The sequence below is a fragment of the Typopeltis vanoorti genome, chromosome 26 (assembly GCF_054136105.1).
Source record: "Typopeltis vanoorti isolate ZY-2024b chromosome 26, IOZ_Tvanoo_1.0, whole genome shotgun sequence".
Lineage (NCBI taxonomy): Eukaryota > Metazoa > Arthropoda > Arachnida > Uropygi > Thelyphonidae > Typopeltis > Typopeltis vanoorti.
The window spans coordinates 3,180,916-3,197,382 of record NC_143574.1 but is presented as its reverse complement, the minus strand read 5'-3'; the positions used below and the strand labels follow the sequence as shown (position 1 = coordinate 3,197,382).

Sequence of the window (16,467 nt, the reverse complement as noted above, 5' to 3'; positions counted from 1 at the left end):
TAAGATGAGACCTTGGTTTTTATTACATTGGGTTGAACATCGTATCATTTTGCTAACCTCTAAATTTGCAAACGTAGTTGTTGAATTCTATGGATGGCATTTTTGTGAGTTGCCAAAGTACTTTTTTTTTTTTTTGTAGTGATATGAAATACCAATCCTGACTTGTGCCCATTTCTTCTCCACATTTTTGATATGTTCTTTGAGCTGAATTTCTCCAGATCAACCTTTCTATCCAATATAAGATACTGTGTACAAAAAAATTTGCACTCCCCTGGTTGTTTAAGAGGAGAGTAAGATTGCTTTGGCAATCTTAGTAGCATGGATACTTTATCTAGCAGTATGAAGGATACTTTTAAGCTGTATTGCTCGAGTATTTTTGCTGTTTTATCCGTGATATTTTCTTTATGTAGGATAAGAAAACAGACCTTTGTAGTCGTCTTGCTTCTGTATATCCTTGGGAATATGTGATGGTCTATCGAAGCTGTTATTGATAGTTTTAAGATTACATCCATATTCCATATTGTAAATTTCCATGTAGTTATATATCAAATACCTTTTACAAAGTCCAATATCATAGTTTAACTAGTCATTTTATTCATTTTTGTTGTCACTTATTTATAGAAATTGAGTCCATTACTAAAGATTTACAGAACTGTCTTGTCCTCAAGTATTGCACTGTCTACATTAACATGTAGACAGTGCAATACTTGAGGACAACACAGAAATGACCTAGTTTCATTCCTTTCTGCTCTGAAGCCACAGTTAAGTTGCTGATTTAAATGCGAGTTATTAGAATTATAACTTTATTATTTCAGTTCAACAAACCATGACTGCAACAAGAGAAAATCTTCAGAATGGCCAAGAAGAAACGCCATCTACTCAAACAGAGCCACCAAGAGATTATCCTATAATCCATCCATCATCTGATGCACCATTGTGCAAAAGTTGTCATCAGCTAGATCTGCCATTCTTTGATCCAAGTTGTCCAGGATGTCTGGAAATACTCCGGGATCCAATCACCACAGTGCCACAGATCTTTGCAATTATTCGACAGTGGATGCCTCAGACACAGCAAAACATTGAAATGTTGGTGAATGAGGTAAATTAAGTAGTATTTTAGGAAAGTAAATGAAAATTTTGTTTCTATAAGTTATAAAAGGCATCATAAAATACAATCAACAATCATATCCTACATAACAATAGGGACATGTTTCTGAAAAATGCTATGTGAACAGAATCATCATTAGCGATGATAAAAAATAATATGAAATATAAGGGAGCCCATTCCTAAATACAACAAAATAGATATTTCTTCAGGCTTAAACAAAGCTTTTATTGGAAATACATTTTCTAATCTTTAGACAGATATGAGTTAGGTGTTGACTGCTTTACCTTCTTTTTTCTTATCGCACAACTTGCTGTAATATTTTAAGGTATTTTAATGCTTTACAACACAGCTTCACTAAAACCTGGATAACTTTCTGAAAATCTTACTGAATGAGACACTTATAAATAAATAAATTCCAATGACCATGAGTCCCCTTTTACAGGGAGGTATGGAGCCGTCTAGTCCCCCCCCCAAATTTTATCCGGGCTCCGGAATGACGAATCAAGCCTATGGCTGGGTCAGTATTCCTGACTGTACTCCGTGTGTGTTCACGGGACCTGTTTGCCCGCTTATGGAATGAAAAACCCCAGATAAACGGAAAAAACCCTGCTGCCATGCCCAAGACTGGCTAACTTGGCTATGGCTGAGGAAGATCCTTCAGCTCCTCACATCACCGACGGGAATCGAACCTAGGACACTCCTTCCCCAGGCATATGGTTGCGAAGCACACAGCCACTATGCTAACCGCATGGACGAGACACTTATGAGATGAACTAAGGGATAATAAAATCTTTATTAAAGCTTTGAGGTGGACCCTCTTCATCGACGGAGTTAGCATATTCCCTGCAGTTCATCATTCATAACAGCATTGTGCAACTGTCTTGAATGTTTGGGCATCAGTGTCAGGGAAATTCATTTATTTTGTCTCCTTCTGAACTCATTTCCAATAGCATCACTCAACCTTTGAAGGCAAAACTTTCAAACTGTGCTGTTAGTGATGTGTTACCTCCATTCATGGATCTTCACTATTGTTGATTGTCTTCATTATAACTTTTCAAAATGCTTTGTTGCCATTAATAAACAACATTAGTTAATTGGAAAAAACATTTATGGCTTTTAAGATAGTCTTAAATGTTACTGTATAACACCTTGATATATAGATTATGAATTGTGGCCTTTTGTTATAATAAGATATAATTTTCAGAGGTAAACTGAGTTATGTCTAAAGTGATTTTTCTGTGTGGATTTAAGTCTTCTAGATATGCATGTTTTTTGTATCATATTTATACTCTCTCTAGAGTGTTTTTGATGTATGGGGGAGAAGGACATGGACACTGAATGCAAGGCAAAAGAGTCGTAAGCCATCCACCTTCAGTGTTTGGGATGAGACCATTATGAAGAGATTGAATTTTGTAAGAAATTGTGATGGAACCACTTGGAATGATGATCTTTATAGTGCCAAGGGCATGTTCAAAAGGATGCCAGGAGAGTGCTAAATTGGTCACCACCAACACGACAGAAGAGATTACGGCCTCAGCTTACATGGAGAGAAGTTGTAGAGACATTGCAAGAAAGCTTCTGGAATTACTGTTCGCAATGGACGAAAGGGATTACGGGGTAGCTGCTGAACAGTGGAAATACCTTTTTAAAGTAAAGTATCATATATTTATTATTGCTATGAGTTATGATACAATGTACAAATGCTTTGCATTTCCATGGAGCAAGAATAGTGGAATCCATAATGGTGATCACTTTCAGGCAATGAAGAACTTTGCTATTGATGACTTTCTCCATCGTGTTTGAGACAATTGAAGTGAGGACAGTAGGATGATAGTTTGAAGGCTGGCTTTTGTGTTCCTTTTTAGAGATAGGCCTGCTTTCATGCTGTTGGGTCAATGCCAGACAAAAAAAATAAAAAGTATGGTAGCTGTAGATAATATAGGATATATGTCAGGGAGTTTATTTTTCACTTGGTTAGACTATAATAAGTTTAGTTTAATCCTTTATCCAAGTGTGTGCAAACAAAGTTTGCACCCGAAAGTATCTTCAGGACTGGGGTAAGGTAGTGCAACACCAGGCAACTCGTTGCAAAGGTGGAGAAAGATCTCTCATCACTCCTATCTCAGTATCTCCCATAATGCAAAGCACATCTCCTTGTGGACATGTGTAATGCTATGCATTAAGGCAAGGGCCACTACCCATACCGGTTTCGACCTTTATTGAGGTCTCGTCAGTGGGAGCCAGGCCCAGTAGTGGAGATACAAAGGCAGAAGCAATGAGAGGTCATCCTAACCTATAGGAGTTGCCAAAGGGTGTGCTACCTTATTATTAAATTACTCCGGATTCAGAGAAAGATGTTGAGAGTTTATTTTTCACTTGGTTAGACTATAATAAGTTTAGTTTAATCCTTAACCAGGTGTTGCACTACCTTACCCCAGTCCTGAAGATACTTTCAGGCGCAAACTTTGTTTGCTCACACTTGGATAAAGGATTAAACTAAACTTATTATAGGATATATGTCAATTGTGAAACACAATTGCAAGACACTATCTGGAACAAGAGAGTTATCAGATTCTAAATTAATGAGGATTTTTCTCATTTCTTGTCAGGAAAAGATCAGAAGATAAATGCAGTGACCTTTTCTATTGTCACCTCAGTGAATGAACTTAAGCTCATCCAAAGAAAAATGACTCCTATAGTTGGGATTTTCTCTGGTTATCTGTACATTAGTTGGAGAAGGCTGATATCAAGAGAAAATCACCTCCGACTATAAGGATCATTTTTCCTTAGATGAGCATAAGTTTAGGTGGTGTTACTATGGAACCTTTTTCATGTGAGAGATGCAAAGGCATGGAGGAACAGAAGTTGTGCCTTTTATCTTTAGTGAGAAAGCTCAACTGAAATTTGAGCAGGAAGCAAGTCTTATTCTGACCCTTCAAATGCACATTCAAATTAATTGTTGGGTTTTTTTTTTTTTTTTTTTTTTTTTACAAATGTTGCAAACCATAATGTTATGGTTTGCAACAACCTTGGGATTTTTGACTTTTTTCATGGTGTTGGGTCGATGCCAGACCAAAAAAGTATGGTAGCTGTAGATAATATAGGATATATGTTAATTTATGGAAAACACTGTCTGGAACAGGAGAGTTATCAATCTCTAGATTAATGAGGATTTTTCTAATTTCTTTTAAGTCATTTAAGATATGTTGAATCTCGGCTTGCATTACGTTGGCACGTTTGTTGGTGAATCAAGACGTAGATAGCAATCATATGCTTTGAGTGGAGTGGGGGAAGGATCTGTCATTAGAGAAGTTCAGTAATTCATTTATAGCTGGTGATTGCATCAGGCAAAGCTATAATTAGATCATGGAAAATCATGGAATTGTTTTTATCTGCAATATATTTGAAGGGTTAGCTAGTTAAGAAAAGATCCAGGGTGTTAAAAGTATTATAGAAATTGTCTATTATTGTGGTGGGTAGATTTTTCGGTGAAATATTTATTTTAATCTGCAGTGTCACTCTTTTTGTGACAGTTTGTGTTACATTGTTACTAATGGAAAATACTTCAGAATCTCTTCCAGCTTGATCTGTGAAGTCAGAGAAGGGAAATCACATTGAACAGTTGTGTTGAATAGTAAAAATTAGCAACAGAATGACCCTTATGTAAGGAAAAAATGTTTATTACATGAAGAATTTTTGCCTAATTTTCCTAGCCATTGTCAATGCATACAGATGACAAGAGATAAAAAAAATAGAACCATACTTAAAAAACATAAGCATATATATGCTATTAATTGTAGAAGATGGGTAAATAGAGGGTACTTTTATGTACAGCTATTAGAATTTAATGAATAAATAATTATTAATTCAAGAAACATGGGAATGAGGAGTGTTGCCTTGATTGACTTCCCAAAATTGTAAAAGTTTAAGGCAGTTTTTATATTGTATTTAAAATTATAGTCCATGTTACTCGTTTTGTAAAATTTGATATAAAGAGCTAAGCAAAGGTTTTATGTTATGGAGCACCCTAGATCAGAAAATGTCTTTTGATTGCAACTCTATTTTTTTTAAATAAAAATTAAATAAAATAAAAATTTAATGAAGTGATTAAAATATTAGCTATCTTTATTATGCTTTTGCAATAACAATCTTTGAAATATGAAATGGCGATTGCAGATTGTGATGAAGGAATGTGACATTAGTGATAAGTAAAATAGTATGAGGGAGCTCCATTGAGTTTTAAAACAGGTGTGAGTAAGTGAATTAAAGTGTAAATATAATAAATACTATTAAAAGAAGAGAATAAATGCAGCAATGAATAGTGATGTGATATGATTAGTAAATACACTATAAAACTTGTAAAAATGAAAAATATTAAGACTAAAAACTAGAATGTAAAAATAGTAAAGAATAAAAGAATGTAAAGACCTTGAAAGTAAAACATACAAATATATGACGAACAATTAAATTAATTTATGGAATTGTTTCAGGAAAGCCGCCATCAACTGATGAGAACTTTCCCGAAATGTTTTATTTTATTTTTAATTAAAAAATACAGTTGTAAAATTTGTATCTAAGAAATTTGTCTAAAGACATTCTAATCTAAGAATGGAAAGAAAAGGAAAAACATTCTGATCTAGAGTGCTCCATAGCATAAAAGCTTTGCTTAAATTTTTTTTTCAAAGTTTAAGACAGTTGTTCTTGTTGAGGTTTTGGTCTGTAGATGTGGAATTCACAACTTTTTTTTGTAAAATCTTTCAAGTAAAAATAACTTCTGTGTAAGACTTCAGTTTTATTCCATTGAATTCTATGTACCTAGTGGATAAGTACCAGGAATGGATACCTGAATTGGATAAGTACCAGATCGGCATAATAGGGGTGACCGAAACAAAAAAAGACAAAAACTGGTGAGATCTTTCTGAACAATAAATACAAAATGTGTTATATTCAGGCAATGACAATCAAGGAAAAGGAGCAGCCATAGTATTCAACAATAAATACGAGGTTAATCTTCTTGAATGGCAAGCAGTCACAAGTAGAGTGATGTGGACAAATATGAGAATGGGGAACTAGACAATGAGACTTATTTGTGCCTATGGTCCAACAGAAGGTTCTACTAAGGTAGAAGTGGAGGAATTTTTTTGAGACTTTAGAGAAAGCAACTGACACAATGAAAAAGGAAAAGTTGATCCTTGTTGGGGATCTAAATAGCAGAGTAGGAAGTGATTGTCAGACATACAAAAATATTTCGGGAATATTTGGAGAAAAGAGCAAAGCTAATAATAATGGCAAATACCTGTTGGATTTCTGCTCAGGAAATGGACTGGTTATTACTAACACCATGCCAACATAAAAATGTGCACAAATTCACATGGAGAGAAGAGGCAAGGAATAAGAAAAGTCTCATTGACTATGTTATTATTGATAGTGATGTTTTCCCACTGATGCAGGACGCAGAGTGTACAGAAGATTTGAAATTGGAAGCGATCATCACTCTTGAGCAGGATAAAATTGAATTTCATATTGAAAAGAAGAACATGTAAGAAAGTTTTAAAGAGAATAAAAATTGAGCAGCTCTCAGATGTGAACTGTAGACTAAAATACACAAACATTTTAGAAGAAAAAATGAAAGAGTTTGAGAGCAGGAACCAAACCTTAGAGATTCAGTGGCAAGCCCTGAAGAAAACACTGATTGATTCAGCCATAGGGGCATGTGGTGAGGTTGTCTGGAAGAATAGAAAAATCAGAACCCAATGGTGGATACAGGAAGTTAAATAGACAGTGAATGAAAAGAAGAAAGCATATCAAAAGTTCCTAGCAAATTAGTCAGCTTGTGCTCTTAGAGAACACAGAGACAAATGTAAGAAAGCTAAACACCATGCAAAACAGGCTAAATAAAAGTCATGGGAGGACTTTGGAAACATAGAAAATAAATATCAAGAAGTTGGCAAGATATTCTGGAGGTTGTTGAAGAAGTTCAGAAATGGAGGAAGGAGTGCTGTAAAAGGAATTAGAGATGATAAAGGTGACATGAAAACTGGAGAAAAAGATATCCTTGAAGTATGGAGTAATTACTTTGAAAAACTGCTAAATGAAACAAGCAGTGATGACAGCACAGTGGTAAAAAAACACTGATACGGCATGCAGTCAGGAATACATATCCATACTTGAATTAGAAAAAGCCATCAAAAGCCTGAAATGTGGAAAGGCAGATGGAGTAGATGATATTCGCCCAGAAATGCTCAAGTATGCAGGTATAAAAGTCATACAGTGGCTGCACTGCATAGTTCAGAAGGCCTGCACACAGGGATGTGGTGAGGTTAGGAATTCATCTAGAATTCAGCAGATGAATTCCAGATGATTGGAGTAGAATTCTCATAGCGCCCATATATAAAAAGGGAAATAAAAGTGAATCTGAGAATTACAGACGTTTCATTACTGAGTGTTCCTGGTAAAATATATGCAAGTATACTTGACAAAGGATTGTGGAAGAGAAGAAGTTGAGAAGGATTGGGGAAGAGAAGCTTGATGAAGAACAAGCTGGATTCTGACCAAATAGAGGCTGTCAGGATCAGATTTTCACTTTACGACAGATAGTTGAGAAATTATGGGAATATAACAAAGATCTGTATTTAAGTTTTGTAGATCTGGAAAAAGCATATGACAAGGTGCCAAGAGAGAGAGAGAGAAGCTATCCCAAACACTACAGTTATATGGTGTTAATGGGGCATTATATCAAGCAATACTTAGTCTTTATTTGAGTTCTATGTCAGCAGATAAAATTGAAGGAAGTACAGGAAGATGGTTTAATGTTAAATCTGGTGTGAGACAAGCATGTACATTATCCCCTCTGCTATTCATTATCTATATGGATCACATTATGAAGGAAAGTGGCATTAAACGTGATATCAAAATTCGAGGTGTTAATCTCAGCTCTTTGCTTTATGCGGATGATGTTATACTTCTAAATAAATGTGCTACAAGTCTGCAAGATTCCCTAACTAAATTGTATAACTGTTGTAATAGATATGGTATGAAGGTCAGTATTAAAAAGACAAAGACAATGAAAATAGGCAGAAACATTGAAAATATGAACTGCATTGTGAATAGAGAACTTACAGAACAAGTAAAACATTTCAGCTACTTAGGCACGATTTTTAGTGAAGATGATAAGTTAAATATGATGGTAAGTTGGGATGCTTAATGGTCAAAGCTGTATAACTGAGAGGAGACCTCCACATGGCCTTTAAAGGAATGCGGATAACCGACCAGAGCTTCTGACCTAATGTCCAATCCTTACCTTCTCGTAATACACCCTGTTGGGTATCTACCTGGATACTGAACGAACGAGGATGGGTTAGCAATTTCGGATTTAGCTGACCAAATTGTATTCTTATTGTTTTAAACCAAAATACAAAATGACAGTACAACATGACAGATTTTCATGCTGGCTGGGGCATTGCCCAGTTAAACATGGCCCCCGTTGTTTTCGCCAGGGAACCAGGCAAACAGCGAAAAGTCAGCTACTGGAACACAAACCCTAAAACACCCCCCCCCCCCCAACTCAATATCACCAGAGTTGAAGTTCGGTACTATCAACATAAGAAGCCTCAATGGCAAAGAAATTGAGCTAGCTGAGGAATTAGATAAGTACCAGATTGATAAAATTAGGGTGACTGAAACAAAAAAGACAAAAACTGGTGAGATCTTTCTGAGCAGTAAATACAAAATGTTATATTCAGGCAATGACAATCAAGGAAAAGGAGAAGCAGCCATAATATTCAAGCAGTCTCAAGTAGAGTGATATGGGCAAATATCAGAATGGGGAACTAGACAATGAGACTTATTTGTGCCTGTGGTCCCACACAAGGCTCTACTAAGGTAGAAGTAGAAGAATTTTTTGAAGCACTAGAGAAATCTACTGACTCAATGAAAAAGGAAAAGCTGGTCCTTGTTGGGGATCTAAATAGCAGAGTAGGAAGTAATTGTCAGACATACAAAAATATTTTGGGAAAATTTGGAGGAAACAGCAAAGCTAATAATAATGGCAAATACCTGTTGGATTTCTGCCCAGGACATGGATTGGTTATTACTAGCACAATATTCCAAGATAAAATGTCCACAAATTCACATGGAGAGAAGAGGCAAGGAATAAGAAAAGTCTCATTGACTATGTTATTGTTGATAGTGATGTTTTCTCCTTGGTGCAGGACACCAGAGTGTACAGAGGATTTGAAATTGGAAATAATCACTATTTAGTCTTTAGCAGATAAAATTGAATTTCATATTGAAAAGAATAACATGTAAGAAAGTTTTAAACCGAATAAAAGTTGAGCAGCTCTCAGATGTGAACTGTAGACTAAAATTCACAAAGATTATTGAAGAAAAAATGAAAGAGTTTGAGAACAGGAACCATACCTTAGAGATTCAGTAGCAAGCCCTGAAGAAAACACTTATTGATTCAGCCATAGAGGCGTGTGGTAAGTTTGTCTGCAAGGATAGAAAAATCAGAACTCCATGGTGGACACAGGAAGGAAAAGAAGAAAGCATATCAAAAGTTCTTGGCATATAAGTCAGCTTCTGCTATTAGAGAATACAGAGACAAATGTAAGAAAACTAAACACTGTGTAAAACTAGCTAAAGAAAAGTTATGAGAGGACTTTGGCAAGAACATAGAAAATAAATATCAAGAAAGTGGCAAAATATTCTGCAGGTTGTTGAAGCTCAGAAATGGAGGAAAGTGCTGTAAAAGGAATTAGAGATGATAAAGGTGACATGAAAACAGGAGAAAAAGATATCCTTGAAGTAATTACTTCGAGAAATTGCTAAATGAAACAAACAGTGATTAAAAAACACTCAAAAGGCATACAGTCAGGAATACATATCCATACTTGAAGTAAAAAAAGCCGTCACAGGCTTGAAATGTGGAAAAGCAGCAGGCGTAGATGATATTCGACCAGAAATGGTTAAGTATGCTGGTATAAAAGTCTTATAGTGGCTGCATGGTATAGTTCAGAAGGCATGGACAGAGGGATAAATTCCCGATGGTTGGAGTAGAGCTCTCATAGCACCCATGTATATAAACAGGGAAATTAAACTGAATGTGAGAATTAGAGAGATATTTCCTTACTGAGTGTTCCTGGTAAGATTTATGCTTGTATACTTGATAAACAGTTGAGAAGAATTGTGGAAGCTTGGTGAAGAACAAGCTGGATTCACACCAAATAGAGGCTGTCAGGATCAGATCTTCACTTCATGACAAATAGTCGAGAAATCATTGGAATATAACAAAGATCTGTATTTAAGTTTTGTCAATCTGGAAAAGGCATATGACAAAGTGCCAAGAGAGAAGCTGTTCAATACGATACAGTTATATGGTGTCAATGGGGCATTACATCAAGCAATACTTAGTCTTTATTTGAGTTGGAAGTCAGCAGTTAGAATTGAAGGAAGTACAGGAAGATGGTTTAATGTTAAATCTGGTGTCAGACAAGGACGTATGTTATCTGCTCTGTTATTCATTATCTATATGGATCACATTATGAAGGAAAGTGGTATCTAGTATGATATCAAAATTTGGAGATGTTAATGTCAGCTCTTTGCTTTATGCAGATGATGTTATACTCTAAATAAATGTGCTACAAGTCTGCAAGATTCTCTGACTAATTGAATAACTGTTGTAATAGATATGGTATGAAGGTCAGCAATGAAAACAGGCAGAATCATTGAAAATATCAACTGTGTTGTGAATGGAGAACCTGTGGAACAAGTAAAACATTTCAGCTACTTAGGCACGATTTTTAGTGAAGATGGTAAATTAAATATGGAAATAAACAACAGAATCAGCAAAGCTGGTATGGTAGGAAGTCAATTGAATAAATTCATATGGAATAAGAGAGAAATTAGTCGGAACACTAAATTAACTGTATACAAGACAATGTTGAAACCAGTTTTAACTTATGTATTTGGGAGCTGGTTTAGAAGTAAAACACTTATCCAAAGACTAGAGACCGCAGATATGAGAGTCCGAAAGATTACAGGCATGAACAGATGGCATCAATGGCAATATCATATTAAAAATGAGGAAATTAAGAAAGAATTTGACATTGTTAGTAGATCTAATCTCAGGCGGTATGGTCACTTAAACAGAATGGGTGCAGAAAGATTAGCAAAACAAGTGTTCTCTGCTAAGTTGGCAGGAAAACGGCCCAGAGAAAGACCAAGATATTGGTGGATTGATATGGTACAAAGTGCTTTAGACGATAGAAATATAAGATCTGATAATGTTGGAGTCTTGACAAGTAACAGGCTGATTTGGAAGAAAATTGTAGATAGGAAGTTCGTAATGATGTAAATTTTTCATGTAGTACTATCACATCCTGTACACTCCTTGAGGGTATATATCAGGAATTTTATGATGATGATGATGATAGTGAATAAGGCATAGCTTGCTAAACCAGACTTATCTGACTCATGAAGTGTAATGTAATCTTGATATTCTACCATACGAACTTCAGCTGAATGACCAGTCTGCTCATAACAACAAAAGCTGCTCAAGCCCAGAAGTTTATATAAACTCCAGGATGAGAGGAAGGACGATGTTTGTCTTTTGGAGAGTACTTGTTAATTTCTGAAGCATCAATGTGTTTTCTGGTATACATTGTTTTTCTAGATACCGAGACCTATAAACTTCCATTAGGTTGTTATAGGATAAGAACCTCAAGAAAGGGGAGACAGTTGTTTTTTTTTCTACTTCAAGGGTAAATTTAATTCTTGAGTTTACTGAATTAATTTTCTCCAGAAATTCATGAAGTTCTGACAAGGAAGAGTAGCAAACAGTGAAAACAGGAGTAAAACTAGTCTTGCACAAAAATTATTTATTACTTGAAAAATTATATAAAGAGAGTTGTGAAGCCCGCATCCACAGACCAAACCTTAACAAGAAAGACTGACTTAAACTTTCACAAGTTTATGAAGTCATCCTGAGTAACCCCCTCATTCCTGTGTTTTTTTTAATTAATAATTTTTTATTCTTTGAATTCTAATAATTGTAGATGGTGCCATCCTCCTGCAACTCATAGCATATAATCACACGTACTTATATTTTAAGTGTTGTTCTATTTTGTTTATCTCTTGTCATCTGTATACATTGACAATCACTAGCCAAAAATTCTTCAAGTAATAAATGTTATTTTTACCTTACATAAGTATTATTCCATTGCTAATTTTATTATTGTATCTTTTGCTTATGTCTCTATATTTAGTTAATGGATATAAGTCTCCACGGAAGATATCTCACTTCTTGAGTAACTAGACTAAAATATTAATCCTCAGAGATAGATAATCAGAGGTTAGAGTGTCTGTTGGAAAGACGGTAACAAAGCACACCAAGAAATTCCCACTAGCCAAAGCAGATCGCAGTGCATCACAATTTAGGCATTCTTTGGCATGGAATGTCAGATCTGACATTGCATGTGTACTGCCTTTCTTATGTAAGGAATCATGCTTAGTGGTTTGGATAGTTTATTTGGATGGTGATTATAGAAATCATAGGTCAAGCTTTGATGTATGTCATTTATTTTTGTGTTAAGGTCATGAATTTTGTAGAAGTGGATGTAGAATGTTATTTTATTTATTTATTTATTTTGTTGCATTAATTTTTTTTTTCTAATATGCAGTGTCATTCCTTTTTTTTTTTTTTTTTTAAATTTGGTTTGTCATGCGTAAATGTAGCAGGAAGTGAAAACCTCACAAACGTGGCTCCCACAACAAGTCCCCCTGTCTCCTGTCTGTGTATAGCCTAGACAGCATCTCCTACTTACCACTATACTCAGATTCTCTCTGTCATGGTCTGATAGTAGCCTCAGAATAGTTCAATAGCTGATTAGGAAGCCTTCCCTGATCATTACTCTCAGGTTTGGTCCTGTGTGCTGTTTAGCAATTGCCCTACTGCTCTAGATAACGTGATGATCACCACTTCTGGGCAGTGGCCCTTCCCTTAATGCATAGCATTATACATATCTGCAAGGAGACGTGCTTTACATTATGGGAGATACTGGGACAAGGAGTGATGAGAGCTCTTGGTCCACCTTTACCACGAGTTGCCTCAGTCCTGAAGATTCTTCAGACGCAAACTTTGTTTGCTAACACTTGGATAAAGGATTAAACTAAATGTATTAAATATTTATCTTGCTATTAAAAATATTGCTGTGGCTTGGGACAAAGTGACCTCTTAATATATGAGTGGCATATGGAAAAAAAAAGACATTAAAAAGGTTTATGCATGATTTTGGAAGTTTGTAACAGTGGGCCCAGCAAACAATCTGAATCTCGAAGTGAATGATGACGACATAATTCAAGTCATAGAAAGTTCCGCTGAAGAGATGACCAACGAAGAATTGGTAGAACTGGAGGAAAAACTGTTGCATCATACACGCTCCATGCATGTGATGTAAGCATTCTTCTGTATATGTAAAAAATACAATTGTATTCGGTTCATTCCTTCATGAACAGTTTTAGTGTTTAAGTTGTTTTGTATCTATTTTATTCACCCTGAAGAAGCCAAACAGTTAAGTTGGCGAAACTTGTTGGTATTTTTTACTTAGTATCAAATAAATTACTTCGACTAATATAAATCCAGTTGATGTCAATCTTTTCCTTAGCTCATGTGGTCAAAAAATAACATAAAATTATGCTAAAAATATATCTAATTTGTCTAAGCCATGAGATTAGATAGCAAACACATCATCTAAATAGTTCATCCATACTTTAAGTTTGTATATAGTGATGTTAAAACGCTCGATTTTCTAGAAATTTTATATAGAAATTGCTAGATACATGCAAGGGGAGAACCCATTGCCCACACTCCTAGTAGGTTGTACATTTTTCATTTCTATAAAAAATAACCTGGGTGTGTATAGTGAATTTGAATAATTCAAATATGTCACGAGGAAATGTGGCTTAGAAAGTCTAGAGTTTCTGCCAGTGGTATATTGATAAATAATGATAAACAAAGCAAATCATGATTTCTGAATTTTTTGGTTAAGATTTTTCTTTTTTAGTAAGATTTTAAAGTAAACAGAATTTTTAATGAAGCAGGAAGAGTTACCTGTGGGAAAGGAAGGCAGTGATATATTGGTTAAGTGTCTGGGCAAGTTTGTAAACGAGGTTGCCTGTGCTATTAATTATAGGCTGAAGGGAGGGGGGGGGGGATTATTGGAGTTTATAAATTTTTGATGTCTCATATACCAGTGTGGTTGACATGGTAAGGGCATTTTTTGGTAATTTCTTTAATCTAAGATTAAACTTATTTTATTTTTATATTCTGTTTGATCCATTATGACAGTTGCACATCACCCTTATCTGCTTAGGTTATAACAGTATTTTTGTTATTGTTTGAGCTTTTTTAAGGCTGCAGTTTCTTTTGGTGGAATGTTACCTTTGGGAGGTTTGGATTTTATCAGCATGCCAGCCCCATTCAAATAAATGTTGTCAACCACTTTGGGAAATAAATCATAGATCCCCATGTCTAGTAATGATTTCTAGAACATGTGCTTGTCTAGAAAGGACAGCAAAATTATTACCTGAACTGAAGGCATTGACCGTGTCTTATGTAAGTGACTGTGAAAAATTCACTGTTATGCAATCTTGTCATAGTTGCAGGTAAGTTGAAATATACTACATGAAGTTGGGATGAAATTTTTTCATGTAATGGTTTGGATTCTGGATTTAGTATTCTTTTATTCTCTTCCAGATGGGATCCTTGTAACAAGAAGACATAATTATATATATATATATACACACACACACATACACACGTTAACGGTGTAACGAATATCAGTTACCATTATGTCTTGGCTTTATTGATTATGAGAAAACCTTGGATTCAGTAAAAACTTGTGCAATACTTAAAGCATTACAAAACCAACAAGTGGAGGAGCCATATGTCAGCACCATCAAATCAGCATACACCAATGCCACAGCAGCAGTTCATTCCAATGGAAAAATCTCTACTGTGGAAATACAGAGAGATATAGGATAGACACATATCTCCAAAGTTATTCACAGCATGCCTAGAAGAAATATTCAACTTCTTGATTGAGAAAGGAAAGGTCTGAAGATGAATGGAAGATATTTAAGCCATTTACGCTTTAAAGATGACATAGTTATCTTTACTTCAACCATGAATTGAAGCTCATGAATTACAGACTCATATCCAAGAACTCCAAACTGCTAGGAAAACAGTTGGACTAAAGATAAACCTAAAGAAGACCCAAGTTAATTAGTTATGTTCACCCAGAAATAATAACAATCAATAATGATGAAATTAAACAAGCAGATCACTACATATACTTAGGACAACAGATATCAATAGAACAAAATATCATGGACGAAATTAAAAGATGCATGATACTTGGGTGGAAAGCATTTGGAAAATTACATTCAATATTCAAAAGCCAACTACCATTATGCCTGAGAAGAAAAGTTTTTAACCAGTGTATTCTTTCTATATTGACATGTAGCTGTGAAACATGGATACTAAATGCAAAGGAAATTCAAAAATTAAGAACAACACAATTTGTATGGAAAGAAGTATGCTTGGTATCACAAGACTGGATCACAAAAGGAATACTCGGATAAGAAATCAAACCAAAGTGTCTGACATCATAGGAAGAGTGAAATATCTGAAGTGGGATTGGGCTGGGCATATTGCTCGAAGACAAGATCAGTGCTGGACTAAAGAAGTACTGGATTGGATTCCATGAGAGGAAAAACGACTACGATGCCGACCTAAATCACAGTGGATTGATGATATCAGATTTGCAGGAGTGACTAAAGAAGTACTGGATTGGATTCCATGAGAGGAAAAACGACTATTATGCCGACCTAAATCACAGTGGATTGATGATATCAGATTTGCAGGAGTGACATGGGAAAGGAGAGCCATGGTCAGACAATTTTGGAGTAATCTCAGAAAAGCAGTGGATTGATGATGGTTGATGATGATGATATATGTAGTAGCAAATAATTAAATTTATTTTACATCTGCTAGCCATTATTCATTTAATAATAATAAAGAACAGAAGTCATAATAAATAATAAAATAAAAAAGAATTATTTATATTAAAGGCGATCCAAAAGAAGTTTGCCGCAAGCAAAAGAAAGAATGAATGTGAATGAATAACTTTATTTGATGCAATCTGTAGTACACTACAGATGTACTACGGTACACTACATGGTACTGTAGCTAATAAGCTTGTTCAATTAAAGAGTGCTCATTTTGCTAAGATATATCAACTAGATGTATGTAACATGGTGCACAGTGCTACTGCTACATTGGATGAAGAATTAGAGGTTCA

The 16,467-nt window shown here is 35.1% G+C and overlaps 1 protein-coding gene across 1 annotated transcript in view; it reads left to right on the top strand.

Annotated features, from left to right (window-relative positions):
• LOC150092272 (CAP-Gly domain-containing linker protein 4-like) overlaps positions 1 to 16,467 on the top strand; it is a 136,822-nt gene that overhangs the window by 19,369 nt on the left and 100,986 nt on the right. Inside the window, exon 2 of the mRNA XM_090415076.1 lies at positions 816 to 1,099. Within this exon, the coding sequence (XP_090271202.1) occupies positions 827 to 1,099 (273 nt within the window). The 5' untranslated portion in view covers positions 816 to 826. The remainder of the gene's footprint in view (positions 1 to 815; positions 1,100 to 16,467) is intronic.